Raw genomic sequence first — 21,105 nt, forward strand, 5'->3', positions numbered from 1 at the left:
GAACCATCTTGAACTGTAGCCTTGCAGCCCACAGTTGGGAAGGTAGCATCCTCTAATCACCCTCTTGTCACATAATTGGAATAGTGACATAATGTATTTTCTTAAGACAGTGTTCCATCACACACATAACAGGCACATCATAGGCAGCACTTTCAAGAAAAAATAATGACTATACTAAATCACAGATTATAACTGTTCTGGCACAGCAACAAAATTCAACAGAAACAGAAAATTGAACACAAATTGAAAGAAAAGCAAAAATGAAAAAAAAGATGTTCACCCATCTTCTTTTGTTGATCATCAGGTTATGTGTACATTGAAATATACATCCACTAGAAATAAGAGATACATGAGATACATTAGCTTGACATTAATGTATAGCCTTGCCCTTAAGCCAAACAAATAACTTGTTGAAATCAGTTGAGAATGCTCAATATGAGAAGCAAATTTGACACATGGCCACAACTTCTTTTAGGTGGATTTTAAATGTTTTTGTCAAATAAGATTATTTTCGCTTGAAATATGTTTCCTCTTTTCTTAAATAGCAATGACTGTAGTTTTGCTGCTACGATTTCCTTGCTTATATCATAGATGCCTATGTAATTCCCCACTTTTATTATTCAAAGAGGTTAAAGTCAGAGCTTTAAATCATCACCCCGCACAACAATGCCCTTTAGTTTGTAGGGGGATGTGTTTGTGTGTGTGCGTGTGTGTGTGTGTGTGTGTGAGAGTGAGTGAGTGAGTGAGTGAGTGAGTGAGTGAGTGAGTGAGTGAGTGAGTGAGTGAGTGAGTGAGTGAGTGAGTGAGTGAGTGAGTGAGTGAGTGTGTGTGTGTGTGTGTGTGTGTGTGGTAACCAATAATGAATCCCTAAATCTTGGCTTTATGCTATTGGCTACACTCATACCCATTTTTGGATGGACCAATCTGAGGAAGGCTATTTAATAGATAGCGTGATAAGGACTTTGAATGTTTTAATTAGATACAGAATGATATCGAGCAAAACAGTTTTGTAGAATCAATCCATCTAAGCAAGCCGTTTACATTAACTATGCCTATAGACTTGCAGAGTTAGATAATTTGAGTACAACGTAGGTAACTCCTTACAGGCGTGGCAGTACCCAGCAGATGCATTGCTCTGTCTCCCCCTCTTGGTGCCTTATTGTCTGCGCAATAGGCGCAGACAATAAGGCACCACAAGGAAGCATTGACCCAATAAACCTCCTGTTTATTCCCTGCTGCTCACATCCTCCCTACATTAAACCTCTGGTTTGATTCAACCTCCGTTGTCTGCGTCTGTGCCCCTCCTCGATCGTAACATAACTATGTATGCATTCTTTGCCTTCCTGTGTATGCATTATTATATTTATATATATATATATATATATATATATATATATATATATATATTATAACAGAGTAATTTATTACCTCAGATTCACTGAGAGACATGCTCTTTCCTCCCGAGAGTTGTATGTAGATTTCTGTTTTGGAAAATATGAATTGTTATTGAGAAATGTAACTAATGAGTTGAGTAGAAAAAACAGAATATTCAGATGGTTTCTAAAGTACATTTTACAAAAACAGTATTAAAAGTTGTTGAAGTTAATTAACAACTTACTTCCCATGCATTCCAAACGAAGGAGTAGATTGATGTAGCTCTCCAGGCTAATCCTTCCAGTAGAGGTACCATACCGAACAGCCATCAGGTTCAGCATACCATCCTTCAGAACAATCCCTTAGACACAAACATTTAATATGATTTACCGCAGGTAGATACCATATTGACAGCCATTTCTTCCAAATAACAAATTCCCTGGTCTTTAGCTGAGTTGTTTTAATACATTTTAATACAACTAAATAGCTGTGTTTGAGCCCCTCAGAAACATAAGTCGATTACAGAAACGTTGGTTTGACTTTTTGTTTACCTGCAGCCTTTATAGCCTTTCTCAGCTCATGCAGGGACAAAGTACCTTTGCGGGTTGGATCAATTTGGGAGAAGATGTCCTGTTTGGATACAATACAGGTCATAAAGTCTGGAGCCAAGAATGAATGCCAAAACAAACAATTATATTTTAAATAGTAGTCTCACTCATGAAAATAATACCCATTCTCAACTTGTTAAATAGTCGACACAATAAATATTTTTGTACAATCATTTACTGACGTTGTAGATGGTGACTTTCCTCCACAAACGCAAGAATTCATCATGTTTCAGTTTGCCAGTGATAGATGTCTGAAATCTTGACCTAAGGAACTTCTTCAAATCCTCTTGTATTTTGCCAAACGTGATTCAATCAGTATTTTTAAAGTGTTTTTTAAGTCTAAATAAAGATATAAGAGTGAAGTAAAGAGTTACCCCATCAGCAAATGTAACATTAGTTAAGGCTCGCTATATCCAGCCTCAATTATGTCTAAACAGTATCAAAGCAGGGTAAGCAAACAATTGATAATTGATGTGATTTAGAGTGTAGTTGGATACATCCATTAGAGCCACCATGCTGCGACACGCATCCAGACTGAAGCCTTCAGTTTTCTTATATCCTATTAAAATGAAAATATCTGTTAGAAAAAAATGCTTGCAACAACTTTGTCATTTATCCGTTGGAATAATAAATTATCGTGCAAGCTAATTCACAATGACACAATGGACAATGTAATTTCATTGTCAATCGACAATGTGAATATCATTCAGGAAAATCCATTGTGATGAAACTTTATAACATTGTGTTTTTTTACATGAAAACATGTTTAAAGTTAGTTAAATAATTTACCGCTTGTGCCTTAATACAAAAATACGAAAATATGCACAATGAGTAAGAAAAAATACATATTTTGAAGTTTGTGCAGTGATTCATTCCTTTCATCAGTTCTGGGTTAGTGTTTTCATGCAACCTTTCAGGCCCTACCTTGAAGGATCTTTTCATTTAAAATTTTCTGGAGCTGCTCTGCATGGACTTCTTCAAACTGGAAAAAAAAAGTATGTAATATTGTGTCAGTGGTAAAATAAATGACATAATATTATTGTATATGTGTTGATCATCGCCAATCAGTAAGAAAGTTTAGTAAGGTTTGAGTAAGACAAAATACCTGATCAGCATATTTTTCGAAAAAACGTATGCTCTCTTCGCCATTTTGATGTATCGCTCTCATTATGGGCTGGGATGTAATTAGGACAAAATTAGCCATGTTGAGGGGAAAAAAACAATACAGTATAAACAACATATAGGATCTCATCCCGCATACCTTCTCAATTGGACTGTGGCTTTGCCCAGAATGGTCACTGGAAAAAAAGGCAATCGGTAATGAAAACTGAGTGTGCATTTTCAACATTATTATGAAAAACTGTCAATGGAGAGTTTGAGCATACTGGGAATGGGTCTCTGACTTGGAGAGAATTCTGAGAATGAAGGAAGCCGTCTCATCTGGCTTGAAACTGGATGGCACAATCAGATATTCGCCAGGAGCCAACTCGAACATATCCATGACCTCACGTGAATTCAGGTGTTTTTTGGTTTGCCCTACAAGCAAGTTGGATGTGAAGAACGTGGCTGGGAACCTTCCTGCCAATGACCTATACTGGAATCAAAAATGTTTTTTCTTTTAACATCGTATTCCAGGTTTATATTAAGGTAGTGGTATATTTTTATGATTATAACTTTTATTTGTTTATAATATATATACAAATAAAAGTTTATATAATAAAAATTTTACTTACTTGTTCAGGAACCTGAAAAAAATGAGTCAATTAATCTTAATGAAAAACATGGTCACTTTACAGCAAAATAACATTTTGGCTTATACTGTTGACTGATTCGGTTCTTGCAGACTCATTATTGTTAACACCTCTTCTGCTATTCAAATAAGAAAGTCTCCCCAAGGAGCTAAGTTTTTCGACATCTCAGTCTTACATTTAAAAGAAAAAATGTAGGGTGCAATTCATGATGTTTGCATATTCATTCCTAACTGAACTAACTTACCTAATGCCAACCGTAAGATTATCCAGTTTCGTGGGGTGTAGGTAAACATCAAATATAGGGATGCATTTCAAGTTCTTGTAGAAGCAAATATGTACAACATTTACACACTTAATGTTAAATCTGGGATACCAAACACAAATCTCAAATAAATAAATATATATCCTTAGTTATTTAAAAATAAAATCAGAAATGTGCCTTATTTTTGTGGGAATGTATGGAGATACAATATGTAATATTTCTCAAATATTTATTGTTTATGATTATATTATATATGGTTTTGCAGAGCTTATTATGTTACGGGGCTTTATGTTGTGCAAACAGCATATTTCTCTGCTGCCAGAATGAAAGGTGACTGTTTGGCAGGGAGATTCAGGTCAGAAATAGTCAGTTGGACCCTACTTTTGAAACTTTGTGGAAGATCAAGTGTTTGGTTAAAACGCCTGGATGATGGTTAATTTATATTTTGAGTTGAATAGCTTACAATTTTGTTCAATACTGAATGATATGCTATATATCTGCACATGCAACCCAAAAAAATTTCATTGTAAAAGCTTAAATAGGTAACATAAAACAAACCTTAAAAATTGAGAAACCGATGTAAAGATCATTTTTCAGCCGCCTTCCTCCGTTTTCAGGCTTCTGCATGAGAGACACTAGAATGTTCTTCCCCTGCTCAGAACCGCTGTTTAAACCTTCAATCCTGAACCGATACTGAGGGTTCATCCTGAACATTTCTAAGAGGTCAAGAAGAAAATGAAAAACGGTAAGGAGAACTATTATTTAAAGCAGTTTTGCATTTCAATAACTGAGCAGGTTGGTAGAAGGCACCAGATTTTTGTACTACACTACAGCTTGGATAGGTCATTATTCCCATTTCTGTCCAACCAGTTAGAAGACTGACTATAAGTCCAGGTAATTAAAATGTAGCTGGGCATATGGTCTCTTGTGCTTATTAAAGGTCCCATGGCATGCTACTTTATGGATGCTTTAATATAGGGTTAGTTATACTATTGGTTAATTGAAAAATAATAGTCATCATTGGGATTAAACATCTCTTCCAGTGTCCTGTGGGGTATACTACGAACCTCGCTGAACATACCCAGGCTTTCTTGGGAAAGCCTGGATCGACAGAGATGCAACTCGTAATCAGAGGTAAATGGTACTGCGAAGCTCACTTCGGATTTGATTAGTCGAGCCAGGTTTTCCGCTTTAGGTTCAATGCGCGTTCACGTGAAAGGGGCGTTTATCGCGTCATTTTACTCACCTTTACAAACTGGATAGATCAAGCAGTCTATATAAATGTGTATTAGTGAAAAGATTCTGCATATTGTCTATAAAATAACTATGCCAAATGCAGAATTGTTCGCCATTAATCCCAATAGAATGATGATGATTTCAAAATGCATAAGCAACGTCCAACCTGCCTTGTTCTATAATTTAGGGAATTCACTTTAAATACACTCTATGTAAGAAATGTATTGCATATGTTTTCAACCGGGTGGTGGCGTAGTGGATTAGTATAGCCTAATCCATAATAATAAAACCCGAAAGCCAGCGACCGGGGTTCAAATCTCGCCGGTTTATCATCATGCCTTTTACCCCCATAGATGTGGTGCCAGCAGGGCCTTGAAAATATGTGTTGAAGTTCGAAATAAGCACAAAAATATAATTCCATGTGTACTTTTTACACACACTAAGTAATTAAATAAATACAACTTACAACAATGTCAAATATTTACACATGAACAGGAAATCAGTGTTTGTGTGTATTAATTAAATGACTTAGTGTGTGTACATTTTTTGCATGCAAACTTATATAGTATATAGTTCACAGGTATGTTTTGATATCGGTAGGTGAAAAGGTCAATCAGCATAATAGACTTATAGAAGTATTTAACCTTAAGAAAATTGTATAAAATCAAAAGGTGGGGTTTTTTTTAAAAAAAAAGAAGCTTTGTGTTATGTGTGGGGCAGTTAGTTGAGTTCACTAGATGTGTTTTGATATGGGTAGGTCAAAAGGTCAAGCCGCATAATGGATTTATAGCATTTTTTGAGAGTAAAAATTATTTATAAAATCAAAGGTTGGGTTCTTTGAGAAAGGAAGCTTTGTATTACGTGTGGGGCAGTTAGCTGAGTTCACTAGATGTGTTTTGATATGGGTAGGTCAAAAGGTCAAGCCGCATAATAGATTTGTAGCCTTTTTAAACATTAAAAAAATAGTATAAAATCAAGAGGTGGGTTTTTGGAAAACATTAAGCTTTGAGTGATGTGTGGGGTAGTTAGCTGAGTTCACCAGATGTGTTTTGATATGGGTAGGTCAAAAGGTCAAGCCTTATAATAGATTTAAAGCATTTAAATCATTTTTTTTACATTCAAAATATATATATAAAATCAAACAGTGTTTTTTTGAGAAATTAAGCTTTGTGTTATGTGTAGGACAGTTAGCTGAGTTCACCAGATGTGTTTTGATATGGGTGGGTCAAAAGGTCAAGCTGCGTAATAGATTCATAGCGTTTTTTAACATTACAATTTCCTTATAAAATCAAAAGGTGGGTTTTTGGAAAAAATAAGCTTTTTCTTATGTGTGGGGCAGTTAGCTGAGTTCACCAGATGTGTTTTGATATGGGTAGGTCAAAAGGTCAAGCCTTATAATAGATTTAAAGCATTTAAATCATTTTTTTTACATTCAAAATATATATATAAAATCAAACAGTGTTTTTTTGAGAAATTAAGCTTTGTGTTATGTGTAGGACAGTAAGCTTGTGTAGGTCAAAAGGTCAAGCCGCATAATAGATTCATAGCATTTAACATTTAAAAATTTTATAAAATCAAATGGTGGTTTTTTTGGAGAAATGTTAATGTCGATTCAAAATGCTCTTCCAAGGAGAACGCAGGATTTTAGTAGGCTACCTGCTTGTTTTGTTACGGTTTATATTTTTAGAGTTTGAGAAAGATGTTCCTAAATGTTAGTAAATCAATAGTTAAAAGTCATCAGTCGTCAGTCGAGTACTTTTTTACTTTTCACTTTTAAGTAAACCGTGGCCACGGATTAGCCCTACTACTTTATTTAAGTACCAGGGTTGTTTAGGCATCCTCCAGCTGTGGTCCCTGCAACCCATCTGCTTTCATGGACCAAGGACGTCCATTGAGAAGATGTTGTGCCATCAAGGAAGTTAGGGCATAGGCAACAAATGTCAAGATCTGAAAAGAAACTACAGAAGTCCTCCATCGCCATCCTATGCAAAAAATAATTATGTAAGTACAAGGTGAACAGATTGTCATAACCTTTGTTACTTTGGTCCCCATACTTACCAAAATTCCCCATCATCAGCCACATTTACACACATTTCATGGTCTTCAGCACTAATAGTTTGCCACAAAACAGAACTAGAAAGAAATGAAGAATATGCCATGTAATCATCTTCCTATTGTATCATTATTTTAAATCAATGAATCCAGGAAACTAACTGTCTGGCATGATCATGTTACTACTCTTTCAACTTCATCTGTAAATGGAATTCGTAGCAACCAATGTTTTTACCTGTCACTCCAATCGCCAATCCACTCTCCAGTGCCCCATGGGTTTAACAAGCGAACAAGATTTATTGGCTTCCCATTGCTGATCACCTGAATAAACGTCAAAATATTGAATTAGCAGAATTGTTCTATATTGTGCAAGAGATTATTACCGTTGTAATTTATTATACAATAGAAATTAAACACTAGCTTACTTGTGTGACACCAGTAACGGCGTAGGCATGTCCTTCCACTAAACCATTGGCTGAGACATTGTTGGCTGAGGTCTCCTGAAGAAAGGTTGGTATAAGTACTAGTAGGGTTAGAGGTTGATTCCCATGGGGGGGTCACTAATGCTGACTATACCATCCTTCGATTCGGTGACTGTATGTCAACACACTTTGAATCAAAGTGCCACCACATGCAATATATTATTATTATTATTATTATTATTATTATTATTATTATTATTATTATTATTATTATTATATTGTAAACTACTATGCTTTAGTGTGTACTTGATGATGCAATCACAGAATTACACCAGAGGGATATTCTCTTAAATTAGGAATTGGGCAGGAGGTAATATATAAGGAGACATATTCCTCTATTTATGCATATTTTGTCAGATATAACTACCCCCTGGGGTGTCCCACACCCCATCAATGAGTTGCTCTGTGCAGCTCTGTGCATTGTGTTCCAGAGGTCTGGGACAGCACTATCCAGTTGGAAGCATATGTGCACGCCTCCTGTAAAATCGACCAAGGCTTCTGCTGGGGTTCCTGCATTCATGTCTGCGTAGGAGCCGCAAACCCTGTTCAAGCACAGACAGAAAATAGGAAAACAGTTTGTCAATTGTTCACAGTTCATCCAAAAACTCCTATTTTTTGAGTTGCATACTTAGCATAGGCTTTTTCCAGCAAAGCAGGCCAAAACTCATTTGGGGTTTTGGAGTGAACAAAGATGAGTTTGCCGTCAATTGTCGGTAACTTATCATCGATGACAACATCCACCCAGTATCCAAATCTCCAGAACTAGACAATGTAGAGCAGACATGAATTGGGATTATATAACTAGATTTAGAAAATGTTGATACATGTAAAACAGTGGCAAGCGGTGGCTTTTGACGCAAGGAATGCTGATAAGATCCTCCACTGAAATTGAAAATGAATCATGAGGTTCCAGACCATTTCTTTCCGAATTGGTCTGTCGATGTCAGGCTTAAGAAACATTAATTAAGACTGAAAATCTGCCAGACAATCACCAAAACCTCTCTTAAATATTCATTTTGAGTAATTGAGATTTTAGTATATGCAGTGTGTTGTTGCTTTTTAAGTAGGCTAGCGCATGCATTCGATTTGTCCAACTTGTGGATTGAAAATGCATCTTTACCACACCGGATATGGTATTTTGTGTAACATAACAGCTCTTATGTAATAATGTGATGTTAGGTAGGCTACTGGTGCGTGAAACAGGAACGTGTGCTTTAGCAGAGTCACTCAGTGTTATTACTGCACTGTGTCATGTGATTTAAATTGCTGGATAAAATTCAAAGACACGTCTTTTGCTCTCTTGGTCGCAAAGTGTTTTCCTGCTCGATCGGATAATTGTTCTCACCCCTGGCGGTGGCTATGTTTTGGCAACAGGTGGGCGGTGTTACATATTTTATGCACATAAGCTACCCCCACATGGCCACAAGGAAGCAGGATCGAACACACAAGCTACATTACCTCCACACAGCCACAAGGGGAGCAGGACCAAAATATAAGCTGCGATAACTACTCCAGCCACAGATGGCAGCACCTTTAGACAGGTGAGGAAGCCGGAGCCAATACGTCACATAGGCCGCGCCTACTTCACATAGGCCACGCCTACTTCGCATAGGCCACGCCTACTTGATACTAACGGGGAGCGGGAGCCAGATGAGGTCAGAGACATATGGCAGACCCGTTGACAGCCCCGGGGAAAGCTCCCCGGGGCAGTAACATAGCTCTGCGGTATCGCTCTCCACACGTGTTAAATACAATTCCCTCCTTTTGCTTCTTAGTTACCATACCGAAATACCATTACCATAACAAATAAAGTGAGTTTAAAGCAACCCGGATTGAACTACTTTCTTCAAGAACACGACAGCGGGGCCAACTATGGCCATTGTATCCCTGGATGTCAAACGTCTTTCAAAACGCCAGGCATGCGCCGCATTCACAGCCTGTACATCGACCACTTAGCTTTCGGCTTACCCTGAAGTGGAATATGCCAGCGCTGAATGATTGCTCAGAAGGCAGAACTTGCTGAAGGATTTGGCTCTGGAATGTTAAAGCTCCAACTGAAGCTAAGAACCAGCAATTACCTTCAGACAGAAACAGGACATTTAAGAACATAGGCAGGCATGCTGCAAAAAATATTGCATCTTGAATGTTAAGTTTGAATTGTAATATACTATTCAAAAAGTATTTAGGGCCAGTATCTTACCAACTACTCCTTGGCCAAAATCAAATCTTGAAACTCCATCAACAACAAAGGATGGGGATTGACATATTTTCTAGAGTGATGAGTGAACAAGAACAAACAATTCAAAATGAAAATGTCAATAAAATGCTGTTATTCTCAAAGCTGTGACCTAAATATGTAAACACACTCTTAAATATATAGGCTTAAGTTCATAGAATCTTTGTTGCAACAAAGAAAAACACATACCCCTGGTCTCAGCCACTCAACTCTCGCCAGTTGCGAAGGGGTTAGAGAAACTTGGCCAATGGACTTTTGGTTCGGAGGAAACATGTCATCAAGGTATCTTACTTGATGTTCCATGCAGTACTTTTTCAACTGCTGGAAGTCCTGGTTAAGAAACCTCTCTGGGTTTGCAAGGCTGCCAAAACCGTTCTTCTTGCTTCGTTTATTCATAATGCTTTGACATACACCAGGAGGTGCCATTGCTCTGAAATTTAAAAGCTGCTTCAAAAGAAAATCCTCTATTTGATTAACAGCTTTTCGTAAATGACATATACTGTACAATTTGTATGTTCACGGGTCACTTGATTTTTTTTGTATTCTAGTAGAGAAGATGAAGATAGAAGTGAATACTTTATCTTCTGAGAAGATAGAAGATAAAGTATTCACTGCAGCTGCAGGGTCAAAAGTAGAGTAAACATTGATGATTTTAAATCAACAATTAACAAGTAACAATAAGTAATAAAAATGATGTATATTATATAAACCCTTCATCTCGCACAGGATAGTAGCAGGATTTGCGCAGGATAGATGTTGTTTATAATAATATTTTGTATGTTTGTTAATGAAGCAAAGCACAATTTATTTGTCAGAAAACTTCAAATAAAAGTAAAGTGTCCTTGTTGTGGTGTTAGATTAAAACTTACCAAACAGGTTATGGTGACTCTCTCTCTCTGTCTCTCTCTGTCTCTCTCTGTCTCTCTTTCTCTCTCTCTCTCTCTCTCTGTCTCAATCCTTCTCAAGTCAAGTGCCTTAAACGGAGGTGTGTTTTTGTACTTGACTTCAAGAGGGTGGGACCTTAAGTTTAGATAGTTAACTAAATTAAACCACCTCTACACATTTCATTTTTTTAATCTTTTTTTTTTTACACAATTGATATAATTGTCAGTATGCCATTGGTTTGTAAAATTAATGGAATATATTTTTGATTTTATTGATTTCTTAAGCATTTGGCCAATTTCATCACTGTTTACATGTGCACAAACTTAAAAAATAAATAAATAAAATAACTTAGAGTTGTAGTATATCAAAATAATAATAAATCATATTTTATTCCCACCACAGTTCCCATTGAATAATGAGAATATGGGAATGTGGTATGGGTACAGAAACCTGTTTGGTATTGCAGGGGGCCCAACAGCCCACAAAAGAAGGTGAAACTGGAGTATGCAAATATAGGCCTTTAGGCCATTTGAGAGGCCTCCATAAAAGGTCAGAAAATGTCAAAAATAATTGCGTTAAGCCATGCTGTAAAAGACCAGAGGCTGAAAGAAAAAAAGAAAAAGGAAAATCTTTGACTGCAGGGATTTGTCTTTCAGTGTCTTCACCCGTTGAATATAATGGTGCATTACAACTCTACCACCCTAACCACCTGTGCTTCTAACTACCAACTACAGTGTGTGCATTTTCTGAGAATTCCTTTTTACTGTCTGTACTGTTTATGAGAAGATTGTCATTACCATTGATTTTAATATTGCTTCAACCAGGCTGCAATACAAATGGAAACTTGCATGTTAACAACTGTAAATCAATGGGTTATTATGTTTTTTTCTATTAAAAAAATGAGAACCAAAAAGTGTAGGTCTGTAATATAAGTAGTGGGGTTTAGTGTGTGGAGGATTTGAACATGTATGGTGGGAAAACTGATACAAGAGAGAGTCAACATATTACTGATGGCAGCCAGACTGTGTTGAGAAAAGAGGAATGGGAGTATTGATGTGGCACAACTTACAACAGGGCTATAGTGTGGGTCTGACAGCGAGAGAACTGTCTTCTGGCTTCCATAACAATCTTCGTTATTGCAGACAATTCTATTGAGAAATTATTCTGTTTTTATTATTCAGCTGATTATTCTCTAAACAGTTAATTACATAGATTTCAAAGTCAAGCCTGTTTGTACATAGACTTGTCATCCAATGTTAGAGTTCAAATGGAATTTATTACAAGTTACCTCTGTGAGGCTCATTGACAAACCCTTGTGTATTTTGGCAGGTTAAACTTCTCACTCTCCCCCATCCTTGTACCGGTGTTTTCATGCACAAGATTATAGATTGCAGGAAATCTTTGTTTCGGGGGTTGACATGCTCCAACATCCAAAGAGGTGCTCTGCAAAGATGAATAATTTTTTGTTGTGCCTTCTTTCCAGCTGCGGTGAAGAGATCGAATTCCAAAGCTATAGATACAGAAATCGAAGCAGCCACGAGTTTACTCCTGAAACATGCACCTGCAAGGACTGGGGGCGATGGGATTTTGGTCCCAATAAGTTTTATTTTAATTTGGTTCTTGTTTAAAGAAGATGTAGATGTATGTTTTTTTTGAGTATTAGGACATGTAGCCTATTAATGCTTGATTCAGAGTATTCATAACTAAACAAAATATTATAGATGGATCTATCTCGCTTAATATTGCTATAATATTGTAATTGTATAATATAGGTGTTCAGCATTTGAGCCACATATTTTACAGTCTGGGTGAAATTCAATAGATGATTCTTAATTAAATGACACTTTGGGCCCCATTTTAACGGTCTGAAACACAAGTGAGAAGCGCCAAGCGCAAGTAGCTTTGTGGGCGGTTCTATGGCGATGTCGCTATTTTACCGGCGCATAAATGACTCTTGCGCCCGGCGCAAATCCAAAAAGGGTTGGTCTGAAGTAGCCTAATTACCCGTAGGTGTGGTTTGGGCGTAACGCGCAATAAACCAATAAGAGTGCCAGCTCCCATCCCCTTTAAGAGCCATGAGCGCATTTGAATCTGACGAGTAGATATTTTGACAGCGCGTCTGCAGTCTCCGATGAGACAGATACATGACTTCATCAATTTCAAACTTCAAATGGCTCAGTTTATGGCCAAATAACTGTGACTATATTTAACTGTAACTGTGGTTAGATTTAATGATATACGCAATACATTAACAAACATCGTTTCTTACTAGTATTGTATGCATTATCGTTATCGACTTGTGTTCCTAATATGCATGTGTCCCCCCGTTAATATGCATTGCCATGGACTGTATTATGCGTTACGTGTTTAGTTTCCGTGTGTTCAAACAGATGGACTCACACACGCGGCTTTTTAACACTTACTCGCGGTAAAACAATGTTTTCTCATGATCAAATACTCATCAATCCTAAAAGTTATGGGCTTGTAGACGAGGTCTGTGTGAAGAAAATATGTGTTTGCTGTACGGTGTTTGCAGATGCATTGAATTAAAAGTACAACTAATTACCGCTGTATCAGCTGTTCTTTCCCAAATAATTTACCAAGAATGTGTGGCTAGGTAGATGAGAGAAGCAAAGTGTATGCGCGCAATTGTTTTCTGAAACTGGATAATAGCACCAGGGAACGTTTGCGCCAGAACACACCTCCTCCTTTCGCCGAACCGGCCGAACATCATTTCCTAATTAACAGGCGCGTGGCAGTGGAGGGAAAAGAACGCTCTTCGCCAGTTGCAAACTAGCAACGACACATGCGTCAGTGTAGAAAGTCAATTGCGCCGGAAGATCAACTGCGTCGGTTAAAAGTTCAAACAAGTTGTCCTCGAAATCACCAGTCCCTTAAGATTATGTTCTCATGTCGGCAAAGGGTCAAAATAATTGTTGTGACTCAACATCTATTGGACTTGTTGACCACGCAGTTTGAGGAAATGTTTGATGCAATGGCTAAATGACAACATCCCAGACTCCGCTGTACAACTGGAGCAACTAGCATGCTATCGAGCGGACTGAGCGGTCGTAAACAATGGGAAGACTCGAGGAGGCGGGGTCTGTGTTTACATCTATGATGCGTGGTGCCGTGACGCTGTGGTAGCATGCAAACACTGTTCACCACTGACAGAGTTTATGATCATAAGGTGCAGTCCTTTCTACCTGCCGAGGGAGTTTACTGTGATTTTGCTAGTCGCGGTATACATCCCTCCAACCTCCACCAGCAGTGAGAGGAATGCAGCACTTTTGTGAACTGTATCAGGCCATCAGTGAACAACAGACAGCAAACCCAGATGGATTTATCATCCTCGCTGGAGATTTTAATCATGCTGATCTTAAGACTGTCCTTCCAAAACTCTTAGCATGTTGATTTCCCAACAAGAGGAGATAACATTTTGGATATGGTCTACACTACCCACAAAGGAGCGTACAAGGCCTCCCCCCTGCCCCACATCGGACTCTCTGATCACAATCACTGTTATGCTAGTGTCAGCATACAGACAGAGAGTGAAAGTCACCAAGCCGGTTCGGAAGCAGGTACGTGTGTGGTCAGAGGAGGCCTCCTCTGCTCCTCAGGACTGTTTTGGAACAACAGACTGGGAAATATACCACACAGACGTTGAGGAGTACACAGACACTGTTACTCCTTACTTCAGTAAGAGCATCGGTGATGTCTCTCACACAAGGACCATCATCATTCGGGCTAACTGGAAGCCATGGCTGAAAGGGGATGTCCACCGGCTGCTGAGTACCAGAGACAACGCCTTAGGAGCTTGGGATGAAACTGGCCTGAGAACAACGAGAGCCAACCTGTCCCGTGGCATCAGGAAAGCAAAACAGGACTATGCAAAATGGATAACCTGCCACTTCAAAGACAGCAGAGACGCACGGAGCCTGTGGCAGGGCATTCATATCATCACGGACTACAAGCCCACGCTGTAGATCTGCGACGACAGCATCTCCCTGCTCAACAACCTCAACAACTTCTTTGCACGGTTTGAAGCCACAAACCCAGAGAAACCTCCACCCACCCCCCACGATCGACGTATTAATTGTCCTTGGAGACGGCGGCGCGCACAGACGCAGCGGCTCACAGCTCTCCCTACTTGTGCCTTTTTTTGTGTGTTGTACGTTCGTTTACTTTCTCTACTGAACACTACAGTCATTGAGACTTACTGAATATCGGTTTGTAATGCAAACCTTTACAAGCGCCCGTAAATTTATCAATTTATCACAGTTATCTTTTCGGTTTTTCTGGTAAATCGGTTGCAAATTGGTTGCCATGGCGGCGCACACAGCGTTTACTTTCTCTACTGAACACTACAGTCGTCTGGACTTACTGGATATCGGTTTCCAGCTGAAGATGACCATCTCCAGTGACTTTCATCGCACTCATAACATTCCTGACAAGATAGCGAGACCAGCGGGATCTCCGTGGATTGTTATAGGGTCTGGCAGGCGACGCAGAAGGCGACGCGAGAGAAAACAAAGACGGGGCTGCAGGGCTGGGCTACTGGCCAGGCTTAGGAAACAGCCTCTCAAACCTCCACTGCCGAGCCTCTACCTTACAAACGTTAGATCCCTGGTAAACAAAACGGACGATTTGGAAATACAGCTGGCTGGAAATCGCTATGTCCGCGAATGCTGCGTGCTCATCATCACAGAGACATGGCTACATACACAAATCCCTGATGCCACGGTGCAGCTGGCAGGCCGCATGCTACACAGATGGGATAGGAACAGTGACTCTGGAAAGAGCAGAGGAGGAGGGCTCTGCATCTACGTGAATGAAGGTTGGTGTAACAACAGCACTATTCTGGACAGACACTGTTGTCCTGACCTGGAGTTCATGTCGGTGAGATGCAGACCCTTCTTTCCACCTAGAGAACTAGCTGCTGTTGTCGTCACTGCAGTCTACATACCACCGGACGCTAATGTAAACACGGCTCTCTCTCTGCTGCATAATGCCATCAATAACCACCAGCGCACCCACCCCAATGGCGCCACATTATTGCAGGGGACTTCAATAAAGCATTCTCAAGACTGTTCTACCAAAATTCTATCAATTTGTAAAAATGCCCAACAAGAGGGGAAAACACTCTGGATCATGTGTATTCAAACATCAAGCGTGCATACAGAGCCGTACCCCTCCCCCACCTGGGCCGGTCAGACCACCTCTCCCTGCTCCTCACCCCCGCATACACCCCCCTCTGTCGACACACAAAGCCCACAAAGAAGACCATTACCACCTGGCCTGAGGATGCCCTCCCCCGACTGCAGGACTGCTTTGAACAAACACAGTGGGAAGCCTTCTATCATGAAGACCTGGCTACATTCGTAGACACAGTACTGTCTTACATCAAGTACTGCATTGGGAATGTCACTGTGGAAAAGTGCATCCGGGTGTTCCCAAACCAGAAACCATGGATGACAAGCCAGGTCCGCACGCTCCTCCGGGCCTGTGACTCATCCTTCAGATCAGGTGACAGAGCCTTGTACAGCGGCGCTCGCGCCGACCTGAGGAGAGGCATTAGGTGGGCCAAAGTAGAATACAAGAGGAGGATAGAGGAACAGCTCAACAAGCCCCGGCAGGTGTGGCAGAGCATACAGACCATCACCAATTACAGAGGCTGTGCTGTGACACCCGGGGACTCAGTTGCGGCATTGGCAGAGGAGCTGAACAGCTTCTTTGCCCGCTTTGAGTCTGAAACACAGCACTCAGCCACATCACTCCAACCACCACTACAACCCCCATCAACCTCCACCACCCCCCCACTCACTCTTGAGGTACAGGACGTGAGGCGGGTGCTCAGCGCAGTTAACCCCAGGAAGGCTGCAGGCCCAGATGGAGTACCAGGGAAGGTGCTCAAGGCATGTGCCAAGCAGCTATCACAGGTCTTCACTGACATTTTCAACCAGTCTCTGGAACAAGCCGTTATCCCATCCTGCTTGAAATCCGCCACAATCATCCCAATCCCTAAAAAGTCACCCACTACCAGCCTCAATGACTTCTGCCCCATAGCACTCACCCCAGTCATCACCAAGTGCTTTGAGAAACTGGTTTTGAGACACATCAAAGCCTGTCTCCCCCCTACCCTGGACACACACCAGTTTGCATACCGGACTAACAGATCCACCGACGACGCAATAGCCATCGCTCTCCACTCAGCACTGAGTCACCTGGAGAAAAGGGGGAGCTACGTCAGGATGCTCTTCATTGACTTCAGCTCAGCTTTTAACACTATAATACCAGACATTCTGATCCCCAAGTTAATCAACTTGGGGCTCCCACCACCCACCTGCTCCTGGATAAAAGACTTTCTGGTCAACCGACCCCAGCAGGTGAAACTGGGTCCTCACCTCTCCTCCTCCCCCAAACAGCCCTGGGGAGAGCTGTTTGCTGAGCCCACTACTCTACTCCCTCTACACATCCGACTGCAGTCCCACCCACCCAGAGAACATCATTGTCAAATTCGCTGATGACACAACGGTGGTGGGCCTTATAACAGGGGGAAACGAGGCGGCCTTCAGAGATGAGGTCCTGAAACTTGGTGAGTGGTGTGTATCTAACAACCTGGCACTGAACAACTCATCCTGGACTTCCGACGGAACAGAGCCGCCCCTGCCCCCCTGTACATCAACGGTGAAGGTGTGGAGCGAGTGCAGTCCTTCAAATTCCTCGGAGTCCACATCTCTGCTGATCTCTCCTGGTCGGTCAACACCTCAGCGCTGGTCAAGAAGGCCCAGCAGCGGCTACACTTTCTGAGAGTGCTCAGGAGGGAGCATCTAAACACACAGCTGCTGGTGACCTTCTACCGTTCCACCATCGAGAGCCTGCTGACCTACGCTGTGTCAGTGTGGCACTCCAGCTGCACGGAGGCCGACAGGAAGAGACTGCAGAGGGTGGCAAACGTTGCGCAAAAAATCATTGGCTGCCCTCTGCCTTCCTTAAGCACCATCTACAGCTCCCGCTGTCTCAGCAGGGCCAGAGGCATCCTGAAGGACGCCACCCACCCCGGCTACCATCTCTTCAACCTGGTGCCTTCTGCCAGGCGCTTCAAGTCATATGCCAGAACAAATAGACTCAGGAACAGCTTCTTTCCCAAAGCTGTCACCATACTGAACTCAGATCTGCACTGATGTTTGTTGTCTGTTTGCGGTCTTTACTCTGTATTTAAGTTTTACTGTGTATTTGAAATTTTATTTATTTTTATTATATATTGCTTTTGTATATTATTATATATTATAGATTTGATAACTATCTATGCACTTTTAAGGAGCTGCTCATTGCATTTTGTTGTACTTTGTATAAGGACAATAAAGCTTTCTATTCTATTCTATTCTATCAAGCCCTGTGCCTGTCTGCTGCTAGTGTGAAGAGGACACTCTCCGCTATCAACCCCCGCAAAGTAACAGGCCCAGACATTATTCCAGGCCATGTGTTGAAGGACTGCGCAGAGGAGCTTAAGGATGTCTTCACGGATGCCTTTAACACTTCTCTGAGACAAGCTGCTGTTCCATCACATTTCAAGGCCACCATCATCATACCTGTGCCAAAGAAACCTGCTCCATCCTGCTTCAATTACTATCGCTCTGTGGCACTGACCCCCATCATCATGAAGTTGAACGGCTAGTCATGTCACACATCAAGTCCATCCTCCCCCCCCCCCCCAACCTGGACCCCTTTCAGTTCGCATACCCAGCGAAACGTTCCACAGAGGATGCAATCTGCTCTGCTCTCCATCCAGCCCTCACCCACCTGGACTCAACCGACTCATATGTGAGAATGCTGTTCATAGACTTCAGTTCAGCACTCAACACCATTATCCCACATCAATCATCTGTAAACTCGACCAGCTCGGGCTCCACACCTCCCTTTGCAACTGGCTGCTGTACTTTCTCAGTGAGAGGTCACAAGCAGTACGAGTCGGCAACAACACCTCCAGCAGCATCACACTCAGCACAGGGGCCCCCCAAGGCTGTGTGCTCAGTCCCCTGCTCTTCACCCTGCTGACTCACGACTGCACACCAACCTACAGCACAAATCATATGGTGAAGTATGCGGACGATACAACTCTGCTGGGTCTCATCACCAAGAACGACGAGACCAACTACAGGGAGGAGGTCAACCTTCTGACCACGTGGTGCAGAGACAACAACCTCCTGCTGAATGTGAGCAAAACCAAGGAGATTGTTGTTGACTTCCGGAGAGGCCACACCGAAAACCCACCACTGACCATTGATGATGCTGCTGTGGAGAGAGTGAGCAGCACCAAATTTCTGATGGTGCACATCAGTGAGGACCTCTCCTGGACCACCAACACTGCATCACTGACGAAGAAAGCACAGTGGCGCCTCTACTTCCTCTGCAAACTGAAGCAAGCGAAAGCTCCTCCACCCATCATGTGCACTTTCTACCGTGGCACCATTGAAAGCATCCTGTCCGGTTGCATCAATGTGTGGGGCGGGAACTGCACTGATTACAGCAGGAAAGCACTGCAACGCATAGTCAACACAGCTGGAAGGATCCTTGGTGCCCAACTCCCTTCCTTGAAAGACACATACATCACCCGCCTCACCCGAAAAGCGACCATGATTGTGAGCGACGCCAACCACCCCGCGTCTGTTCAGCCTCCTTGCCCTCTGGGAGAACGGAGCCTCCGTGCCCGCTCCACCAACAAACAGCTCTATCCACCAGGCTATCAAGGAAGCTAAATTCTCTTCCCTCTCTCCCCTCAGTGACATCCAACAGCTGTCAGAAAGCTGAATACCCCCCCTCCATTCTACCCCCCCCCCCAAAACAGACTGAAATTGCTGCTATTTTACCGACTGTTCTTTTTTTCTTTTTGCACTATTACCATTTGCACTATTACCATTACCATTACTGTTACAAATATATCTCAAATTAACTTAACTAATTCAGTTATTTTATTGTCTATCTTTTTGATATCAGTTATGTCCTTATCTTTTGTGCACTTCAATGTTTACTTTTAGTGTTGTCTTATCTGTTGTGCATGTGCACTTTATCTGTTCAACGTGGGATAGTGAGAAACGTCTAAATGAAATTAAAGCTGACTTAGATATTTTTACTTTGAATTGAGAAGTAAAGTCCAATGGTTGTAAATTGAAAAATATTAAATTATCTACATGCAGTACAATATCTCTGCTTGTTATAGGTTTGGTGGGTGTGTAAATTTCCAACTTTATGTAGGCGACAGTGGAAGCTATACTGAAAACCGCAAATTCAGGCAAACTACAAGGTAATTGAAATGTAGCTTACTACTATTTTTGTTCATAATTATGTGGGTATTTGTGTGGGTATTTAGTCCAAGGCCACAGATACAAAAATCGAAGCAGCCATGAATTTACACCTGAAACATACACCTGCAAGGACAGGGCGGATGAGAATTTGGTCCCAATAAGTTTTATTTTCATTTTGTTCTTGTTTAAAGAAGATGTAGGCCTACTTGGGTAAAAATAAAATGTTTTGGATAGTGCACTTTATACCCTGAAATGTTAGAAAAGTATTCATAACTAAACAAAATATTATAGACAGATCCATCTAGCTTAATATTGCTAACCTTTTGATATGAAATAAATTATCTAGGTGTTTAGTATTTCAGCAACATATTTAACAGTATGGGTGAAATTCAATAGATGATTCTTAATAAAATTACACTTTATCACATGCGTGTTTATCAGGTTAAAAGTTCAAACAAGTTGTCCTCGAAATCACCATTCCCTTAAAATTATGTTCTCATGTCGGCAAAGGGTAAAAATAAAGTGATGTTGTGACTCGACGTCTTTTGGTCTTGTTGGCGAAGGTTTGAGGAAATGTTTGCTGGAATGAGAAGTAAAGTCCAATGGTTGTAAATGTTAATAATATTGAGAATTATTTAATTATCTACATGCAGCACAAGGTCTGACTGTGGAATAGCGTCACTCATACTTTTATAATACAACCATAATAAAGGGATTGGGTATTAACTGAAGTGTCGAGTAATGTGCGCTAACCGTCTAAGGTTGTGTTAACAGTTTTCATATTTCATATTTATTCATATTTATTTTGTGGGTAGTGTGGGGGGGGGGGGGGGGGGGAGGCACCAACAGCCACCCAGCAAAAATGTAGATGTCGATGAGAAGTCAAATTGACGTTGGTCATGGAGGTAAATACA

General features: G+C 40.9%; 1 protein-coding gene across 1 annotated transcript; it reads right to left on the reverse strand.

Moving 5' to 3' along the window:
• Window positions 1-202: 202 nt before the first annotated feature.
• Window positions 203-10,912, reverse strand: LOC307087237 (calpain-1 catalytic subunit-like). Its single transcript, XM_079752737.1, has 22 exons — window positions 10,871-10,912; window positions 10,191-10,445; window positions 9,966-10,035; window positions 9,734-9,843; window positions 8,394-8,527; window positions 8,133-8,307; window positions 7,709-7,783; window positions 7,519-7,604; window positions 7,290-7,364; window positions 7,053-7,213; window positions 4,554-4,711; window positions 3,716-3,727; window positions 3,368-3,576; window positions 3,244-3,280; window positions 3,088-3,156; window positions 2,907-2,964; window positions 2,480-2,541; window positions 2,165-2,233; window positions 1,926-2,004; window positions 1,619-1,735; window positions 1,429-1,481; window positions 203-332 (listed from the first exon to the last, which is right to left on the reverse strand). Exons 2-22 carry the CDS (start codon window positions 10,425-10,427, stop codon window positions 306-308), a joined length of 2,073 nt encoding a protein of 690 aa, XP_079608863.1. The 5' UTR covers window positions 10,428-10,445; window positions 10,871-10,912; the 3' UTR covers window positions 203-305.
• Between the last annotated feature and the right edge of the window lie 10,193 nt (window positions 10,913-21,105).

This window comes from Pollachius pollachius (genome assembly GCF_949987615.1).
Source record: "Pollachius pollachius genome assembly, chromosome: 15".
Taxonomy (NCBI): domain Eukaryota; kingdom Metazoa; phylum Chordata; class Actinopteri; order Gadiformes; family Gadidae; genus Pollachius; species Pollachius pollachius.